Source organism: Grampus griseus (assembly GCF_964374135.1).
Source record: "Grampus griseus genome assembly, chromosome: 18".
NCBI classification, from domain to species: Eukaryota; Metazoa; Chordata; class Mammalia; order Artiodactyla; family Delphinidae; genus Grampus; species Grampus griseus.
In genome coordinates this window covers 3,747,546-3,766,764 of record NC_139012.1, presented here as the reverse complement: position 1 = coordinate 3,766,764, position 19,219 = coordinate 3,747,546, and the positions used below count along the sequence as shown (strand labels likewise).

Below are 19,219 nucleotides of genomic sequence, written 5' to 3'. Positions count from 1 at the left end.
TCTACAGTAGAGAATCAGCCATTGGTGGTCTTATTTCAGAATCCTTTATCAGACGTTTTTATTTTTTCCTGCAGTAACAGACATCATGTTATTTTCATGGCTTCTCCGTTTATTTCTTGAGTAACCTATTTCCCAAAATATATAACATTTAGCCACACTTTCCATAACTACTTTTAAATCAAACCGCTGAGATGTAAGATCTATTTGTGTTGTTTTAAATGAATCAGTGCATATTTTAATGTCAAAAAGTTTGAAAAATTACAATTGTGTGTATCATCTAATCAAAGAGAATCTTTTCCAGTGGTTCCATTTCATAATGGAGTCATTTATTTTCTGTACATTTACTGTAAATATTTCACTCCAAATTGAAGAAATTTCTTTATAGCATTTCTTAATCTTTGGTAAAGAAATTATCTCAGGACTAAAGGAGTTTATCACATTATTAGATGGGAGGAACACCTCAAAATATTAATTTTTAAGCAAATAGAATATTTTAAAAAATTTTTCATTTTTACCCTAACAACAATTTTCAGAAATTTCTGTTTTTCATTTATGATTAAAGTGACAGCAACAAGAAAATGTATTCTTTCACAGTGGGCTACTACTAGGGACAGATTCCACACAGTTTTATAGAAAATGACTTGTCTTTCCAGAATCATTCCTAGAGATTAATACACCATAAGTAAGATTAACATAGATCTTGATCTACTGATATCACTTAGTTTTTTTTTTTTAACAACTTTATTGGAGTATAATTGCTTTACAGTGTTGTGTTAGTTTCTGCTGTATAACAAAGTGAATCAGCTATACATATACATATATCCCCATATCTCCTCCCTCTTGCGTCTCCCTCCCACCCTCCTTATCCCACCCCTCTAGGTGGACACAAAGCACCGAGCTGATCTCCCTGTGCTATGCAGCTGCTTCCCACTAGCTATCTATTTTACATTTGGGAGTGTATATAAGTCCATGCCACTCTCTCACTTCGTCCCAGCTTACCCTGCCCCCTCCCCATGTCCTCAAGTCCATTCTCTATGTCTGCATCTTCATTCCTGTCCTGCCCCTAGATTCTTCAGAACCTTTTTTTTTTTTTAGTTTCCATGTGTATGTGTTAGCATACGGTATTTGTTTTTCTCTTTCTGAGTTACTTCACTCTGTATGACAGACTCTAGGTCCATCCACCCCTCTACAAATAACTCAATTTCGTGTCCTTTTATGGCTGAGTAATATTCCATTTTATGTATGTGCCACATCTTCTTTATCCATTCATGTGTTGATGGACACTTAGGTTGCTTCCATGTCCTGGCTATTGTAAATAGAGCTGCAGTGAACATTGTGGTACATGACTCTTTTTGAATTATGGTTTTCTCAGGGTATTTGCCCAGTAGTGGGATTGCTGGATCGTATGGTAGTTCTACTTTTAGTTTTTTAAGGAACCTCCATACTGTTCTCCATAGTGGCTGTATCCATTTACATTTCCACCAACAGTGCAAGAGGGTTCCCTTTTCTCTACACCCTCTCCAGCATTTATTGTTTGTAGGTTTTTTTGATGATGGCCATTCTGACCGGTGTGAGGTGATACCTCATTGTAGTTTTGATTTGCATTTCTCTAATGATTAGTGATGTTGAGCATCCTTTCATGTGATATCAGTCAGTTTTGATGGGACAATTTAAGGGGATGAATGTGCTAGATTGTATCAGGTATAAGGAAGGAAATATGTTTCAGATGATATTTAATTACTGAATTCCAGCCCTTCCTTTGCCAGCTCTCATGTGCAGAATTTATGGGTCTGTATCCGTATTCAAACTCTTTTTGCCTTAACAATCAAGCATTTAAAGTTAAATGTCCTATATGGTATGTTCTCAAATGAAGTGACTATATTTTTAATATTTTTATATTCAGGGAATTGATCCACAAAAGTGTGAGTTTATTTAGGAAACATTTAGTTTTAAATTTAAAGAACTTTCAGCTTTGCATATATCTCATGAAATCTAGTTGTCAGGGAGCAGAGGGGGAAAGCTCTGGTTAGCCACTGGCCAAATCAGATAGAAGGAAGAAAATTAAAAAAATTTCAGAGATCGTGGATGGAGTGGTAGAGGAAGAGACGATGCAAAAAAAAAGGGGGATTTTGCAAGTTTGAACAAATTCACTCAAGGTCTTCAGGTTTTAACATAGCTTCCAAGACAGCAGCAATGTGGCATAGTTATTTTATTTTTAACTTTTTTTTCAGGTTTAAAAAAGGAGGGTTTAGTTAATTATATACAAGAATGAAGCCCGACAGGGCGGGGGCAAGGAGTCACCGGAAAGCACAAGTCCCCTGGGGCCCTCCCCTTCCCCTACCTGCTAAATAAATAGCTGGAACCAGGTCCCAGTGACCACCGGTCCCTCCAGGCCCCTGGACACCCAGCTCCCTGGGTCCTCAGACTGCAGTCCACCTGCTGCAGACAGGCACTGGCCAGGGCTGGCACAATCAAGGGGACATTCGGACAGACACATTTTTTTTGGTTGTTTTATGTCAAGCTATTTAATTGGGAATGGCAGATACAGATAACAAGTTTCCCTCTTTCTTGTTAATTTTCTTAAACAGAAGATCTTATTTTGTAATAGAATGCAGTAGGGAAACTTATTCAGTCTACAGACATTCGCTGATCACCAAATTTACAGAAACCATCTTTTACTATGAAACAGAGAAACAAGAAAAAATATTGGAAACAAGGGCAGTCGCCCTGGGCCATCATTTTTGACCTGGAGCTAAGAATTATTTTGGTTTTTCTTCGTGTGTCAATATATGGTATTTAGATCTCATTTAAATATGTTATTTAAATATCGTATTTGGGATATTTCTACTATACTCTGCACTTACTATATTAATAGTGAAATATTGATGTATGTTCATCATCCAAATAACGTGACTAGATTAGGTCATAAGAGCCTCTACATTTTCAGGTCTCCAGCTTCTTCTTCCATCAGGGTAGTCCCGCGTCTGCAATCCTGTTATTCTCCAATCACCCTGTTTCTGAAGATGTTTGAGCTGCCTCTACTTACTCCAAAAATTCTGGTCCCGGCAAGAACTAAAGAATAGAACTTCTCAGCAAACCATTCCAGCCTCAGGACGAACTCCCTCTGTGTGCTGACCCATGCCCTGCACTCCAATATGTTGCTTCTTTTCTTCTCTGAAAAAATTTCCCTCTAAGATTTCTTTGTGTCCCTAGAATCTCGTGAATGCCCATCCTCCCAAATAGCTAGGTCAGTGAGAAAGTGGAAAACTATGCATGTGTTATTCTTAATTTATTAATTGCCACACCTTTATGGGCATGCCTAGACCACCACATAAGGGCTGCTCTTATGTGTCCAGGAGAGAAGCCATGAACTCCCAGCAGAGGGACAGGAATGTCTGAGAGGAGTCCTACTTAGCAGGTGTGGTGATGATACCAGACCTGGGGAAGAATTTGGGCATGGGGACAAGAGGAACCCAGGGCGGTCTCTCTTTTTTCGGTTGACTGTTCCAGTCTTGTGCGATTTACAATAACTTTGGCATTTACTTTGTATAAATACATCCCATTTCACATTAAACATAATCCTAAATATTGTTCCCTTTGCAAATGAGATCTGATTTCCATTTACAAACACTTTATCAGTAACTTCGATTTATATAAATTATTCATATTTAATTATTTTCAGTGAGTTACAGAATTCTAAATATTTCTAAGTGACTTTGGATTCTACCTAGTATAACATAATGCAGATGGGGGAACAGGATGGTCTGTGAAACTTCCTGAGCTCACAAAGGTAGTAGGTGTAGAGATGGGCGACAGGAGGCCCTGGGCGGAGTGCTGGACCACTCCAGGATGGAGTCAGAGAAGGAGATGGACAAGGGGTGGCCAGTGAGGTAGGAACCAAGAGAGTGGATGTCCTGGAAGACAGCGGAGGCAGTGCCCCAGGGAAGTAGAGGAATCGGCTGTAGATTTCACTGGGAGGTCAAGGAAAATGAACACGGAGGGTTGAACGCTGGATTTAGAAATGCATATATCACTGGTGACTTCTAGAAAAGCCATTTTGCTGGAGCAGTGAAGGCAAAAATGTACTGGCGGGGTTTGAATAGTGGGGAGGACAGGAATTTGAGAGAAGAAAAGATAACTCTTTTGAGATTTTTGTTATTAAAAAAAAAAAAAAAGCAGAATATAGGAGAATAGCCCAGGGGGAAAGCAAGACTGCATCTTGGGTAGATTTGTGTTATTTTATTTTATTTTCTAATATCTTAAGATATTTTTAAGTTAAATTAAAACTGTAAGAAATAACACATTTGTTAACAAGTGTTGGTGGCGTGTGGAGAAAAGGGAGCCCTCCCACACTGTGGGTGGGAATGTAAATTGGTGCAGCTACCATGGATTTCTCAAAAAACTAAAAATAGAGCTACCATGTGACCCTGCAATTGCACTCCTGGGTATATACCTGAAGAAAACAAAAACACTAATTCGGAAAGATACCTGCATCCCAGTGTTCATAGTAGCTTTGTTTACAATTGCCAAGATATGGAAATATGGAAGCAACTTAAGTGTCCATCAAGAGATGAATGGATAAAGAAATATATATATAATCTTTGCTGACAAGAGCCCCAATATATATTCCTTTTGGAAATATTTTTTAAATACTCAAATATATTTTAGACCCCAAATTTGTAAGTTAATGCTGTAATTATACTTCTTGTTGTTTTTAACGTGCTCATCTTCAATTGCGTAATCAGACCGTATGAAGTCAACAGAATCAAGTGAAGCTCTTTACTTTGGCTTCTCGGGACGACTGTGGTGCGGCATCTATAGATACACTAACTGTGCTGACCGTTCTTGAGTCAACATTTCACTGGTCTGAGATGTTTCCTGGAACCATGGATCTGCATGCCGAATCATCTTGTGAACTGTTTCCTCTTTCCCCACAATAGCTCTGTGTCAACATGACCAATGAGAAGATGCACCACTATATCAATGAAGTGCTTTTCCTACAGGAGCAAACAGAATGTGTACAAGAGGGAGTCACCATGGAAACGGCCTATTCTCTTGGTAACCAGACTGGAGTTTTGGATTTTTTTTTCCAGGTATTCACATAATATAATTAGATACTTTACAGGATGCATGCATTTAAATATACTGGAGAGAAAGAACTTTCTTTTACGGGGCCTTATTTTGAGGATATCTTTATGGGAGACTCAGCAATTTCTAATTTACTTATAATCTTTCAGTGTTGATTGAGGGGCACACGACCTTTCTCTGAAAGGGCGTTTGAAGGATTACCAATTGATTAAAAAGACAACAAGTATCAGATCATTTTGTTATAAAAAATATTCAGCTGCAGTTATGTCGCTAAAACTCTCCTCTTGGCATAGTTATAAATACCCATTGTACAAATATAATATTTTATAAAGTAACTCTAAGACTAGCAAGACCATAAAACAAACTCAGCAGAATCTTGTTTGTCTCCACATTTCTAAGTTTGAATATGGAAAACCTTGGCAGAAAAAAATATATATATACGTACATATCATCTTAGTATTTCTGCAGGTGTTTATGCTTATCTTTATTGTTTCTACCTTACAAAGCAAGAATCTTTGCCTCAATATCGCCATCATAAAAACAAAACTCTATCACACAAACATCAGTCTCTATCTACTAATATAAGGCTTTATATAGATTCACCAGTAATATTTCTAAAACACTTGAACATTGTTTAAAACTGATACCATTTAGCTATTGAGGAGAATAGTATATAATTTTCTACCCTTTATTTTTATAAATGTATATTTACAAATTACTTTATTCATTTTCCGAATATGTGCAATGTTCTTGTTTCTGGTACCAACTTGTCAACATTCCTTGTTTTAAGTACAGAAGAAGTTCTCTTCCTCCAGAAAGCCCTCCCTCATCATGACACACATAGTATACAGTTTACCTCCTTAAGGTTATAAGATGGGTTGACAGTAATATATACCTACCTGTATATGGGAAGCCTTGGGTACCCACTACCCCACTTCTCACTTGCTGCTATGTCCTTGACTGCTAAACCGTGGCCAGCAGAATGAAGTTATTTCTGTCTCTTTGGTTATCATCCTTGGGGTCTCATCGTTGGAATGGTTATTTCAATAGTGGGACCTCGTCAGTATGAACTGGAAATGTCAGTGGATATTTCTGCTGCCACTCCTCTTTGATACCCCCCAAAATGAAATGAAAAGACATACCAAGTATAGGGTGAAACTTGCATTTTTACCTATAAATAGGTAGGTCTATATACCAGAAAGAAAACATACAACTTTTCTGTAGTTGGAAATTTTATTAAGGTGAGAATATATATTTTAACAACGCCAGTGTTTTAATGACCTTAAACGACACTTACTTATTTTCAATTCCTCTAATCAATAAATACTACTGAGAACCAACACGACATCAGAGGTTGGCTAGGTGGGGCGGATACAGCAATGAACAAAAATAGACATGTATTGACAATAAAGACTAATTTATTTTCTCAGTGCTTGTATGAACGTGATGAGGATGTAAATGGTATGCATGAGCAATAACAAAGATAGCAAATTCAGTAATAGAAGGAAAAAACTCCTCTTCTTAACTTTCAGAAGCCTTCTGGATTTCTCTCTTTATTGGATGAAGAAAGTCAAATGATTTGGTCAATGGAACCAAGTCTGCCCAAAAAGCTACACAGTCTTCTAGAATCCTCAAACACAAATGCAGTTTACTCCCCCATGAAGGATGGGAATGGGAACCTCGCCCTCAAAGACCAAGGCACAGCTTTCACCGTTATGCACTACGCAGGACGGGTGAGTTCAGAGAACGGAGCAATTTATGGTACGCGCTAATGGGCCAAAGGTCTTAAGAACAAGCCTTAAAGGTTTTGCTATTTTAGAGTTTTGATCATTGAAACTGGGTGAACAACCCACAAAATGTTTCTTTCCTAAGCCTGATAAGGACTGAGCATTTCAGAATGTGGGTGATGAAGCACGTGGTATGATTCTTCTCATGATGTTTCCATATTTATAAGTTAATACGAGCAAAAGAGACCTGGATTTAATACAAGAGCTCTTCTGTGAAATTTGGGATATTTTCAAAATCGAAAGAAACATTGGACATCTGAGTTTACTTACCCTCAATATAGTTGTTAGTGTTAAATTACTTTTCCTAAACCTAAGGAAGAAAGCAACTCTCCGATCCCTCTCCATTGCCTAACCGGCTTTGTAAAACATGCTTCCTTCTTCAAATCCTTCAAGGACCGACTCTTATCTGCCTAAAACAGTCCTGAGGCCAGCCTCCTATTGGGCTTCTCCGAGCTGGTCCCTGTCACTTCTTCCAAGGCTTACCTGCCTCAACTCTCCTCTGCAAAACCCCTGTTCAGGTTCTTTTTTCCCATGCACTCCCTGTTTTCCTGCGGATCCCGCCCCCCACGCGTGACGCCTCTTCCCACTCAAGCTGGAAATATCCTCCCTGTCTTCTTCACGAGGTCAAATTTTATCCATCTTTTAATGCTCACATCCACATCCCACTTAATCTCCAATCCAGCTTCCATCTCTAGTTAATTCTTCCACTTTTGAATCTGTAGCCGCCAGACTTTCCTCCCTGTTTGGGATGTAGCACAAATACCATTATTAGGGGGTGAAATCCCTAGTCACTCTCTCACTCTCCGTGTATTTCAGTTCACTTCAGCCAGTGTTTACTGAGACTCTACTATATGCCAAACCTAGAGCACTAGAGAATCAAAGATGAATAAACCGTGTTTCTTGCCCTCAAACGTGTCACAGTCAAGTAAGGAAAAGGAAAGTTAACAAATACTTCCGCTATAATTTGCTCATAGTAATATTAGTCATGTTAACAAAATTCTCTGTTACCACAAAGAAGAAAGAATTTATTTGGCTCCAAAAAAGAGTGTAGAAATGTTTTCAAGAGGAGGTAAAACGTGACCTTGGCGTTTAAGGGGATGCTGAGCTGCCTGAGACTGCGAGGCAGGAACACCCCAGTAAAGACAAGGGCTTGTGAAAATGAATGGACCGTGCGTCTATCTGGATTCGGTTGCAAAGGACAGAATCCCGTGTAGCTGTTCAAGCAGAAAATCACTGTTGGGGGGACTCTAAGTTGAACTTGCAGAAATGACCTTAAAACCACCCCACAGGACAGGGCTCCCTCGGTAGTTAGGGCCACATCTTTGATCAGGAAGCCTGCAGCCTGATTGAGAAACTGCTGCTACAGGTACTGACTCCCAGTAACTGCTGTCACCTAAACCAGTAAGAGGCCCATTCCCCGGCACTCAACAAGGAAGAGTCAGTGGCTGAGCCTGGAGCCTTCAGTGCTGGAGAAAACCAACATCTCCTGGACGTGCTCACCAGGTAAAACACAGACACAGCAGAAATGCAGCCTCCGCCACTTCAACTTTCTAAATCTCAGGCAGTAGTTCAGACAAGTGGAAGCTGCAGAACGAGCGAACCCTAGCTGCAAGGGAGTCTGGGAGAAGTAATATTCGCACTTTCCAACATCTGCAGGACAGGAAGTGACCAGGCTACACCTAACACTCCGCCATTTCCAACCACATCGTAGTTGGGAAATGGTACCAGACGTTTGGTCAAGTGTATGGAGGTTGGTAGGAGAAAAGTCTAGGAAGGTTGTTTGTGGTGAAATCATGAATAAATATGCATGTACACCTCAGGACTTTGTCCTCTTGACAGTGTTAACTTATCAGATGTTTTTAGACAGGGTGGGGGATGAAGTGAGAAAACCAGAGGACATGATGTAGGTAGGTTGGGAAGAAAGGAAGGGGGATATGGAAACACTCCAACAAGGACTGCGTTTGAGCCAGAGCGGCAGGACAGAGTGGTGGCATTCCCAGGGAAGAGTGAGTGACTGAATGTGTGGAGCCAGGGAGGGGACACAGCTGGAGATGACCCCGAGGGCCACACCCTGTTGACTGATGGAGGCTATTTTAGGCCAACCAAGAAGGGAAATCCTGGAGAAGGAGGCTGTTTGGAAGGAAAGATATTCCACTTCAGATGTTTGGAATTTGAGGTTTTTAATGGAAATTCCCATGAGATGCTGAAAATACTTGACACTGGGAGGCTGGCTGTTTCTAGAAACCTAGTCATAGTTTGGGAAATGTGTATAATTGCACATGGAGAAGAGGGAGAAAGATGTTAGTAGGAAAGAAAAGTATCACAGAAACGAAGAGAAAAGAGACGTCCGGGTCAACAGGAAGTGAGCCTTGACAGGACACTTAGGCCAAGGAACAGCTTTGTGAGAAGTTCTGGTGGGACGGTGCCATGTGATGGCTTAGTGGATGTGGGCGGAAGTCAGTGGATGGTTTTATATAATAGATATTCTCAGAAATTATCAACTATCCTTTAGAGTTGAGAGATTTAGCCTTTACATTTTTTTTATAACAGTAGCAATCTTTTAGTCTTATGTGCAGATTTTTTAATCTATATTTTCTTTATATTAAGAATTTACTAAAGAATATAGAAACAAAGATACTTGCATAATAAAATAACATGTTATTTTACTTTTCAATTCAAATGTTAGAATACTTTTCAATTCGAAAGCTTTTGTGTCAGAATTCTTTTTATTGAGGTACAGTTAATTTACAATGTTGTGTTAGTTTCAAGTGTACAGCAAAGTGATTCAGTTACACATAAATATATATATATATTTTTTCAGAATTATAGGTTATTCTAAGATATTGAGTGTAGTTATTCTAAGATACTGAGTATAGTTCCTGGTGCTGTACAGTAGGTCCTTGTTGTTTATTTTATATATAGTAGTGTGAATCTGCTAATCCCAATCTCCTAATTTATCCCCCGCCCCTTTCCTCTTTGGTAACCATAAGTTTGTTTTCTATGTCCGTGACTCTATTTCTGTTTTGTAAATAAGTTCATTTGTATCATTTTTTTAGATTCCACATATGTGATGTCATATGATATTTGTCTTTCTCTGTCTGACATACTTCACTTAGTCTGATAATCTCTAGGTCCATCCATGTTGCTGCAAATGGCATTATTTCATTCTTTCTTATTGCTGAGTGATATTCCATTGTGTATATGTACCGTATCTTCTTTAGCCATTCATCTCTTGATGGACATTTTATTATGCAAGTATCTCTGTTTCTATATTCTTTGATAATCCCCAGTGCCTGGGAGAGTATCTGGCACATAAAATGCACCAATACATATTTGATGAATAAATGAATTATTTGATACTTAAAAAATAATTTATTGAATTCATAGGATTTAGTTGAAAAATTACAATAAGGTATAACTAATGATTTTGGAAAATTATTTTTCTGTAAGTTTCGTGGAAGCTATCTTCAGTCGGTATATACCTGACCCGCTTTGTAAGTCTGTTCGTCTTGTATCTTGAAGATATACTAGATGTTCAGTAAGTGAAAATTGCATTAAACTGAATGGTACCAAGCTTTGGAATAAAATTTTGCTTACTAATTATTGTATGTTTGCATTTAAAAAGTATTCTACAAGCACCTAGTAAAGTGTCAATGGTTTTAAGAAAATCTGGGGAAAAACAATGGAGAGTTTGAGTGAATGGAATCATTTCACTGAGTTCTGATAGCAATGAAGCAAAGCAGAGAAAGCCAGTTGATTAGTTGCCACGTAGCCAAAGCCCTGTGGAATCGCGACATTTCCTGTAAAAGCACCTTTATATTTTAAAGCAGGATTTTCCATAATTGGAGTCAATTTTGCGGTTTTATAAAAGTCTTTCATTTCACTGAGATGTACTGAAGAGTCTTAGCCCAAGGACTCCCTGAGGACTCATTCACATGGTAAAGTCTAGATCCTATGTAATTTGTGGCAATATGTCAAACCATATGCCATTCTAATCATCAGACGTAACTTTGTGTACTTAAATTTTGAGCTATTGCATTTTCAAGGAAAGCAGCACTTTCTGCATTTTATAAATCAGGAGATGTAGCAAAGAGCTCATTGGCTTAAAGTCACCAGGCAGGGTCTAGTTTGGACAGTAGGATGAGCCATCCTGAATAGCTCTTTGATGATCAAGTTGATCCCAGAGGAGACCTCAATGGCTTTGGGGTTCATGGGTTTGTTCGTAGTCTCCTCTTGTCCGGATGGATGTGCTAGAGAGTTCTTATCATCACTTGCCCCTCCATGCCTGGTTTACCTAGTTCTGTTAGTAAAAACATGCCGTATCTCACAGGAAGAACAATCATTACTGCTGGTGATGATATTGACATCCAGCCTCCTGCCCCCAGAGACCCACACACCTGACTGTTCTGCTCTGACTGCGAGACCCTGCCATGTTTCTGAATCTCATTTGGGGCAGAGGCTCAGAAGTCCTTTTAGAAATGTTTAAGCAACATTATTTAAATTATAGCTGACGATCTTCCCTAAACACATTTGAATTTTTCATTACTCATAGGAGCGTGGTGTATTTTCCAATCTCCATTACAGAAATATTTTAAAGTAAATGGGATGAGGCTGTACATGAAATATTAACAGGGTTTCACTAATGAGCATGAATTTGAATTAAAGAAGCTGTGAGTTGTGTGTTTTTTATCGTTGTTATTTGTTTTAGCAAATTTTAAACCTTATATGGGGTTACCTGTTTTAGGAATTGCTCTTAAACTTCTTTTAGTGATTTAAATGATGGATAAGCATTAAATCCAGAAGTGTGTCTAATTTTATTGGCTTTTAAAATTAAGAATCTTGAAGGAAAGAAGAATTAGGATTTGGCAAAAGACGTTGGTTCTTAGGAAAGTTGAATTTCCATGAAGGTGATTCCTAAACCCTAATAGGAAATAGTATTTTGAAGTTCCTACATTTTTTTTTTTTTCCTGCGGTACGCGGGCCTCTCACTGCTGTGGCCTCTCCCGTCGCGGAGCACAGGCTCCGGACGTGCAGGCTCAGTGGCCATGGCTCACGGGCCCAGCTGCTCCGCGGCATGTGGGATCTCCCCGGACCGGGGCACGAACCCGTGTCCCCTGCATCGGCAGGCGGACTCTCAACCACTGCGCCACCAGGGAAGCCCTGAAGTTCCTACATTTTAGCACGAGAAAAGGAAATCGATTAAGAGATAGTAAAGCAATCTGAAGTAATAAAAGTTAAATTCGTGAAAACAGAGGTCAAGATTAATAGCTATAAAATATATGACACACATTTGACCTTCTTTGGTGTCTGCTCATAAGGTCTTTGTCTGAACGTTGTTTATTATGATCATTTCTTTTTTGGCATGAAGTGATTCTTTGGGGATCTCAGATAAGCGTCCCATTGTATGACTGGCCTTGATGTTGATACAAATCATCCTGGTGGTGTTGCTCTTACCTAAGGTGATGTGCCTGTGTTTTAGCCTCCTTCTGTTTCCAAACCCATAAGTATCGTCGTGGATGGAACGGTGCCTGCCCCCCACAAAAGACAGGCCCTCGGGCTCATGCCTGGAACCTATGACTGGGATCTTATTTGGGAAAAGGCCCTTTGCATATGTAATTAAGTCAAGGATCTTGAGACAGGAAGGTCTTCCTGGATTATCTGTTGAGCTCTAAGCCCAGTGACAAGTATCCTTATAAGAGCGGGGCCGAGGGAGATTTGAGAGAGAAAAGCAAGCGGAGACCGGAGTGATGCTGCCACAGGCCAGCAGAAGCTTGGCGAAGCAGGCAAGGAGGGCAGGGATGCCAGGTTCCAGAGTGGGTGCTGGTTCCAGCAGCCCCAGGAAGCCAATGCACGTGTTCATTGGGTCAATGTTTACAGACTAGAACAGCAGTGAGGAGTTTTAACTCGTAGCATTGTAGTTTTTTTTTTTTCTTTTAACACATTTGATCCATTTGAAAATGACTCCTGCATTTCTCCATCTCTATTTTTGCTCACATGGTTTCCTCACCCGTAATGCCCCTTTCCTCTTTCTTTCCAAATCGTACCCATCTTCCCAAGGCCAAGGTCTTGTCCTGATCCGAATTTCCCTGCTCTGTCTCTTCCCTCATCCATAAGCACACCTGATGCTTACCTAGCAGTGTTCAATTTGCAGAGTGCCTGGGAAACATTTTCACCACAACCGTCTTTGTAAATATTACTGTGTCAGTTTTCCAGTGAAGTAAGCCTTGGTGGAGTTTAGTGGTTCACCAAATATTATACAGGTATGTGTGAGTCTCCTGGGGGCATCATTACGAAGTCCCCCATCCAGCATGGCTTAAAACCATACAAACGTATCCTCTCTCACAGTTCTGGCGGCCGGAGTCTAAAATCAGGTGTCCGCAGGTTGGGTCCCGCCGCAGGCTCCGAGAGAACTCTGTTCGAAGCCTCTCTTCCAGCTTCTGGGCTTGCCAGCAGTTGGTGTTCCTTGGTTTGTAGACACAGCACCAAGGTCTGTGCCTCTATCTTCACGAGGTTTTCTCTCTGCGTGTGTCTTTGTGTCCCTTTCTCTTCTTTAAGGACACCAGTCATTGGATTTAGGGTCCCCTCCCATCCAGTAGGACCTCGTCTTAACTAATTACCTCCACAAAGGTCTTATTTCCATAAAAGGGCACATTCTGTGGTTCTGGGTGGGCATGAATTTTGGGGTCACACCATTCAACCCACTGCAGACCAGTAGGTCACAATACAGTGTCTCAGCTTTCTCATCCCCCCACTCCCATATCTTTCTCTCTCCACCATGGTATGTGCTGAAATCTTAGTGTTTATTATCTCAGTCATGAAATCTGTGTTGTGTAACAGAGAAGACGCACTGGGGCACTTGGGGCTCCCTTGCTGTGACTTTGAGGGATACGCTGACCCTCAGCTAGCATACCCATGGGGTTTGTAATTAAGGGGAATATACTTATGAACCTCGTAAACTTGTTCTAAAGGGTAAGTGGTGGGCAAGCAATCAGTGCAGGTACAACTGTTTGGAGACGTTGTGTCAAAGATGCGAATCCTATTTCCCCAACAACTGCTGAAGGTCTTTCCAGGCAGGAATACCACCATATCTGGCAAAATTTTAAACTCATCAATCACAAGTATCGAAGTCCTGAAAATATTTCGGGAATCACCTAATCAGCTGGCTGTATTGAGAATACTAGAGGCCCAACTGACTTTCTCAAATTGAGTCATTGGTAAATGTCCTTGATGAGTTAAGAAAGATACTTGTTAATTCTTATGTGTTATAAATGTGCCCACGTTGCATAAATAAATGTTTTATAAATGTGTTAGAATATCTCTTTTTATTTATCATGATGTTATTCATAGCGCTTTAGCAGATGATAAGGAAGACATAAGCACCAAAGTTATAGTACGGTATTTTCTTGTACTTCCTATCACACTTGAAAGACTTCAGTGGAAGGTAAGCGCAGGAAATTGAGATTGTCTCGAGCTATGGAAACTATAATATTAAAAGAAAAACTATTTAGATAAATGTTTCACCTTATGTTAATGTGACATTCTGTTTTTCACTGACTATACAGGTGGTTTTTGTGATGGGTAACGCTGCCTTGATTAAAGAGAATTTTCGTAAAAAATTATATTCTTTACCATTTAGCTTTATGGCTAATAGTTTAATCAAGCACACAGGTGTGTGAAGTTTTACTGCAGATTTTTAAAGGTCCTTTCAATATCACTTTCCTTAAGAAAATTGAAGCGCTCTCTGCAATTTACATACATATTACAAGATGTAATTTACAACAGAAGGAGAATGTATAGCCCATTATACAATGTGCTCGTGGGTGTGTCTTTACAGGGGTGGGGTTTGCTTGTATTCATCAAGGTTCCTTTTCCATCCTCCTAAGTCACGTCCTGGTGAGGCGGATGAAGTCCTAATCCCAGACTGTAGACCCTGATCGTCATCATCATGTCACTGATTTCCACAGACCTTTCCGGGAACCCAATTACTAAAACATTGCTGATAGGAGTGATGTGTGGAAGAGACTGACTTCTGGCCAGTCTATAAAATACCTGAACTTTTCTTCCCTTCTCCTTGAAAAGGATCTCCCCCTATTGTGGAATAAATGAAGTTTGAAGTATGTCGGTTGAGATTTACGGTGTTGCCCAGACGTCTGAGAAGCAGAGATCTCTATCTCATTGAGGCTGCAGAACGTGCTAGGTGACAGAGGGATGAAAGCCGACCTCTCTGTCCTCAGATGTATTTACATAACATGTATGTGGGTGAAACCTCGGTCCCTTCAATTTCCCTGTGTCACCTGTGTCAGGAACACCTTCTGTAGTTTGTCTCCTGGCCTTCATCTCCAGAGATCGGTGGGGGACACAGTGTTCCCAAGAAGACTCTGAAATTGAACCTTTAAATCAGCGGGAACAGGAGATGAACTCATCAATAGGGAAGTTTCCATTTATTTCCCTCTTTCTTTTCTCCAGGCAGAATCCCCAGACATAACAATGAAACCTGTCTGGTCCAAGCCAAACTGATACTATTAAAGGTTATTTGACAGAGATATTTTGACCCACACAAAGAGAGCTTAATTTACATCTGTATTTGTTCACCTCTTGGGCAAACTTTTAGAAGAATAAAAATTAACTCCCCCAGGCCCCTTGTGCTCCGTTTCTTCCATCAATTTCACCTTTGGCATAAATACATTTTTGTAGACTTAATAAATGTTTCCTTATCCAGAGTTTTATTAGGAAGAGAAAATGCAGGCTCTTATTTAGGGAATCTTACCGTTTTTTCCAAAGATTTAACTGGTTCTTTTATCTTCATGGGTTGACAGACATTTATAAATAGGGAACTCTAGAGTTCCTAGAATACTGATATCTTATTGTAAGTTGATTGGTATTTTTTCTCCTTAAAAGGAACCAATGAAGCATGTTCATAAATTTCAGTTGTGGTGATTTTAATTCAATGCCCATATCCAGAATCTAGATATCTAGATAAGGACTCTTAACAGTAATACTATGTGCTTCTAATAACTTTCTCTGTTGATTGGTACTTATCAACTTAAAGTGGATCAGAATGAGGGCAAGCAAAACTATTAGATGGAATCACTTAATGGAAAAGTAAAAAACAGAAGCCTCTGCTTATAAATATTGATGCAAGAGAGAGATCAATTTACCACCACGCATGAAATCCAGACATTTTTCAGCAGACCTCAGATAGAAAGCTGAAACCAGGCATGAAAAATTATCAGACCCATTTATATTTACCAAAAACGATCTTATTTCTTTTGCTAAAATCCAGTCTTTACACACATTCTAATGTGCTATAGTGAACTCAAGAGTCTATCTCAAAAGTTGCCCATTCTTATCAGCTGTGAATCCCACCTCTTTCCTAGGGGTTATATTTTGCATCATGTAAATAGCATGGTGGAGAAGGGGGTTATGAATTTGACTGATGAGTGAATTTACTTCCATTCTGTAAATACTGATGATTCCCAGGAGAGTATTTTATGTCTCTTTCTAGGAGTTTATATGCTCTCATGATTCAGTTTCGTAGATGACACGGCTCCCATGTCTCTCCAGTCTGTTTCTCTGTGGGCTTCACACCTACAGGTCTACTTTTTAGTATCTCTGCTTGAGTGGCGTCTTCACGTTAACAGATCCAGTGGCTAACTAAACTAAATTCCCAAACACTCTCTCAGCTGACTTCAAAAAAGTAGATAAAACTGATTTGCCGTATTTGTCCCGCTTCTCAACTCATGGTAAAATCAGAAACCCAGTTAATTACCAAATGCAAGCTACTCTCTCCCCACCTACCCTTAGAATCCAAATAGCCCTCATTTGTATTCCAGCGCCCGAGGTCACATCACCTGCCCCTCTTGGGTCCCTTCAACAGTGTCCTAACACTAACTGATGGAAGAAATGCGAATTATGAATAAAGGGATGAATGAATCTCTTTACTTAAAGGCATATGAACTGCTTTTATTTCATTTATCTTCTTGTTTCCCTGCTGACACTGTCCAGGATTAAATGTGATTATTCTGATTTGACTTGTTAATAATAGTCCTGAAACAGTGGCGGTGACGCCTGCCTTCTTTGCCATACTTTTACCTCCCAGTTTACCTCCTTTGGTAGAGAATAAACTCTGGTTTCTCTTTTAAAAATCAGATCTTCCAGATCGCTTTAACACTCTCGTTCTTCGTGTACCTGGTAGTTGAATATGCACAACTCGGGAGATGTAATCAGGATTCGATTTTTGTTTTGGGTTCACACCACTTTTTAAAATATATTCAGCTGGGACAACCCTTCCTTTTAACCAGAAAAAAACCCAGGCAGCTCCAGCGATATTTCTGGTCTCTTCTAAGTAATAGAAAGTCCTTTATTTGCTTTCATTGGTGCTCGCGGACTCAACTCAGAGACGAGGAGTTTCTGGTCCTGTGTAGTGATCAGAACCACGAACTTTAGCTGACCGTCCAGTCCCGTCAAGCCTGAGCCACACAGGAGACACTGTACCGTGGCCTGGAGCATCCTGTTTCTGTCTATTCTTGTGCTGGGTCCTCTCATTTCATCCCAATATGGCTTCACGCACACAGCTCCTTTCGGTATTTAGGGCTGATGCTGGCTTGGGTGCTTCCATGCGTCCCTGAGATGCTCCCCTGGGAGGGCTTTGAGGCCCTTGCCGTGCCCTTGGTGATGCTGTCCCCCCCTAACCCCCCAGCTGGCTGCTCTCCTGGGGCCTTGGTTTCTGACGCTTTCCACCGGACCCCACTCCTCTCAGCCTCACATATAGCCTCTTGGGCAGGATGTAACCCAACTTGGGATTGTGGACCAGATGAGGAAACTTCATCACACCCTTTGTAGTTCATCAAAAAACGTAATATGTCCTGCTCTCCACTTTCTGGAGCTGACACACAGCGGCCCTTCCTCTTGCAGCAGGGCTGTGCCTTCCCTCACACGCACCCCATCCTTCTGCCCATTTCTGACTTTGTGCTACTTAGTGGGGGTCGATCACCCGTTCCCAGTGTCTCCCTAAGTGCTGGGACATTGTCCAAGTGTGTGAGGGCGTTCCATGAAGTCTCCTCCCTCTTGGTTTAGGTGCTGGGGGAAGAAACTGTGTAAAAGTATTTATGGCCCTATTTGCCTGCTGTATAAAGCAATCACTGCTCTGCCCTCAAAATTGGTGTGAGAGCAATAGGTCCATAGACCCATAGATAGACAGAGATGTCCAAGTCAAATACCGTCCTTAGAGAAATATGTACACACACACACATATATAAAGGCAATATCAATGCCGCCAGAAGCACACGTAAGCTGTCCATGCTGTAGTCTGGGATGTCCTGAAATGCCTCAGTTATCACGGAGGGTAGCTTCATTAGAGGAAGTTGAACTTTTAGCACTTAACCACATGGAAATACAGATTTCCACATCGGAACTACATTAATTAGGTGATACTATAATTAGCAATTCAGTTTGTCCTTTACATTTTGCCTTGCGAGGTAGAGTGTCCACTCTGGAAAAGGCTCTCATCCTAATGCAGTGTTTTATATGTTACTATGGGTAACGTCTCAGCCCAGTAGGAGAAGGAAGGACAAAGAAGACGCAGGAAGTCTAGGTAGCGAATTCCTAAGAATTCTCCACCCTTGTTTTCCCACTCAGGTGGTTTCCTGTTGGCCTCCTGATTCTGGCCTGAATGGAGAGTTGGTTGTGACATTTACGTTTCTAGCCTACAGTGACATGCTCTATTTGTTTCCATTTCTTTTTCTCTAACCTGTGAGGCCTCGCTGCAGGTACGCTGAGACCCCCCCGCTCGCTGCACGTGGTTCATTTCACGGGCTGCGATGCCATCTCCTTGCACCCTCAGTCTTCTCGGAACGAGTAGTTTTTATCGCTCTGTCTGCATCCATCCTTCCGCCCTTCTAGGACTGCCTTGCTCTCCTGGCTTTCCGTCCTACCTTCAAGAGCTTCGTTATCTCTCGTCAGGTGTTCTGAACAGTGATGAACACGGTATCTCTCCTTGTCCTTTTGAGCTGCAGAGCAGGTAGAAGCAGCTGAGCTGTCAGCACCAAGACAGGAATAGACAGAGCGAGAAATTGGGGCTGGTGGAGGTCAGCCGGGGTCTAGCCTGAAAAAGAAACTGCTCCACATTTTCAGGCAGAAGAAAAGGAGTACAGGGATTCGGTTCCCCAGGAAAAGTTGAGACAGATGGGAGACGATGAGGTGACCCAGAGACGTGTGAAGCAGCTGCCTCCTCTGAGGCTGGAGATGGGAAGGGAGGAGACTGTTCTACGGGGAGTGGAGCTGAGGGCAGCTGGTGGGAGCACGGCAGACTGGCACACCTTCCTTGACCTCGCATGGCCCTCCGC

The 19,219-nt window shown here is 40.9% G+C and overlaps 1 protein-coding gene across 1 annotated transcript in view; it reads left to right on the top strand.

The window, feature by feature from the left end:
* Window positions 1-19,219, top strand: part of MYO16 (myosin XVI) — a 424,969-nt gene that overhangs the window by 265,850 nt on the left and 139,900 nt on the right. The window contains exons 22-23 of the mRNA XM_082675412.1: window positions 4,941-5,093; window positions 6,621-6,821. Coding sequence (XP_082531538.1) covers window positions 4,941-5,093; window positions 6,621-6,821 — 354 coding nt within the window. The remainder of the gene's footprint in view (window positions 1-4,940; window positions 5,094-6,620; window positions 6,822-19,219) is intronic.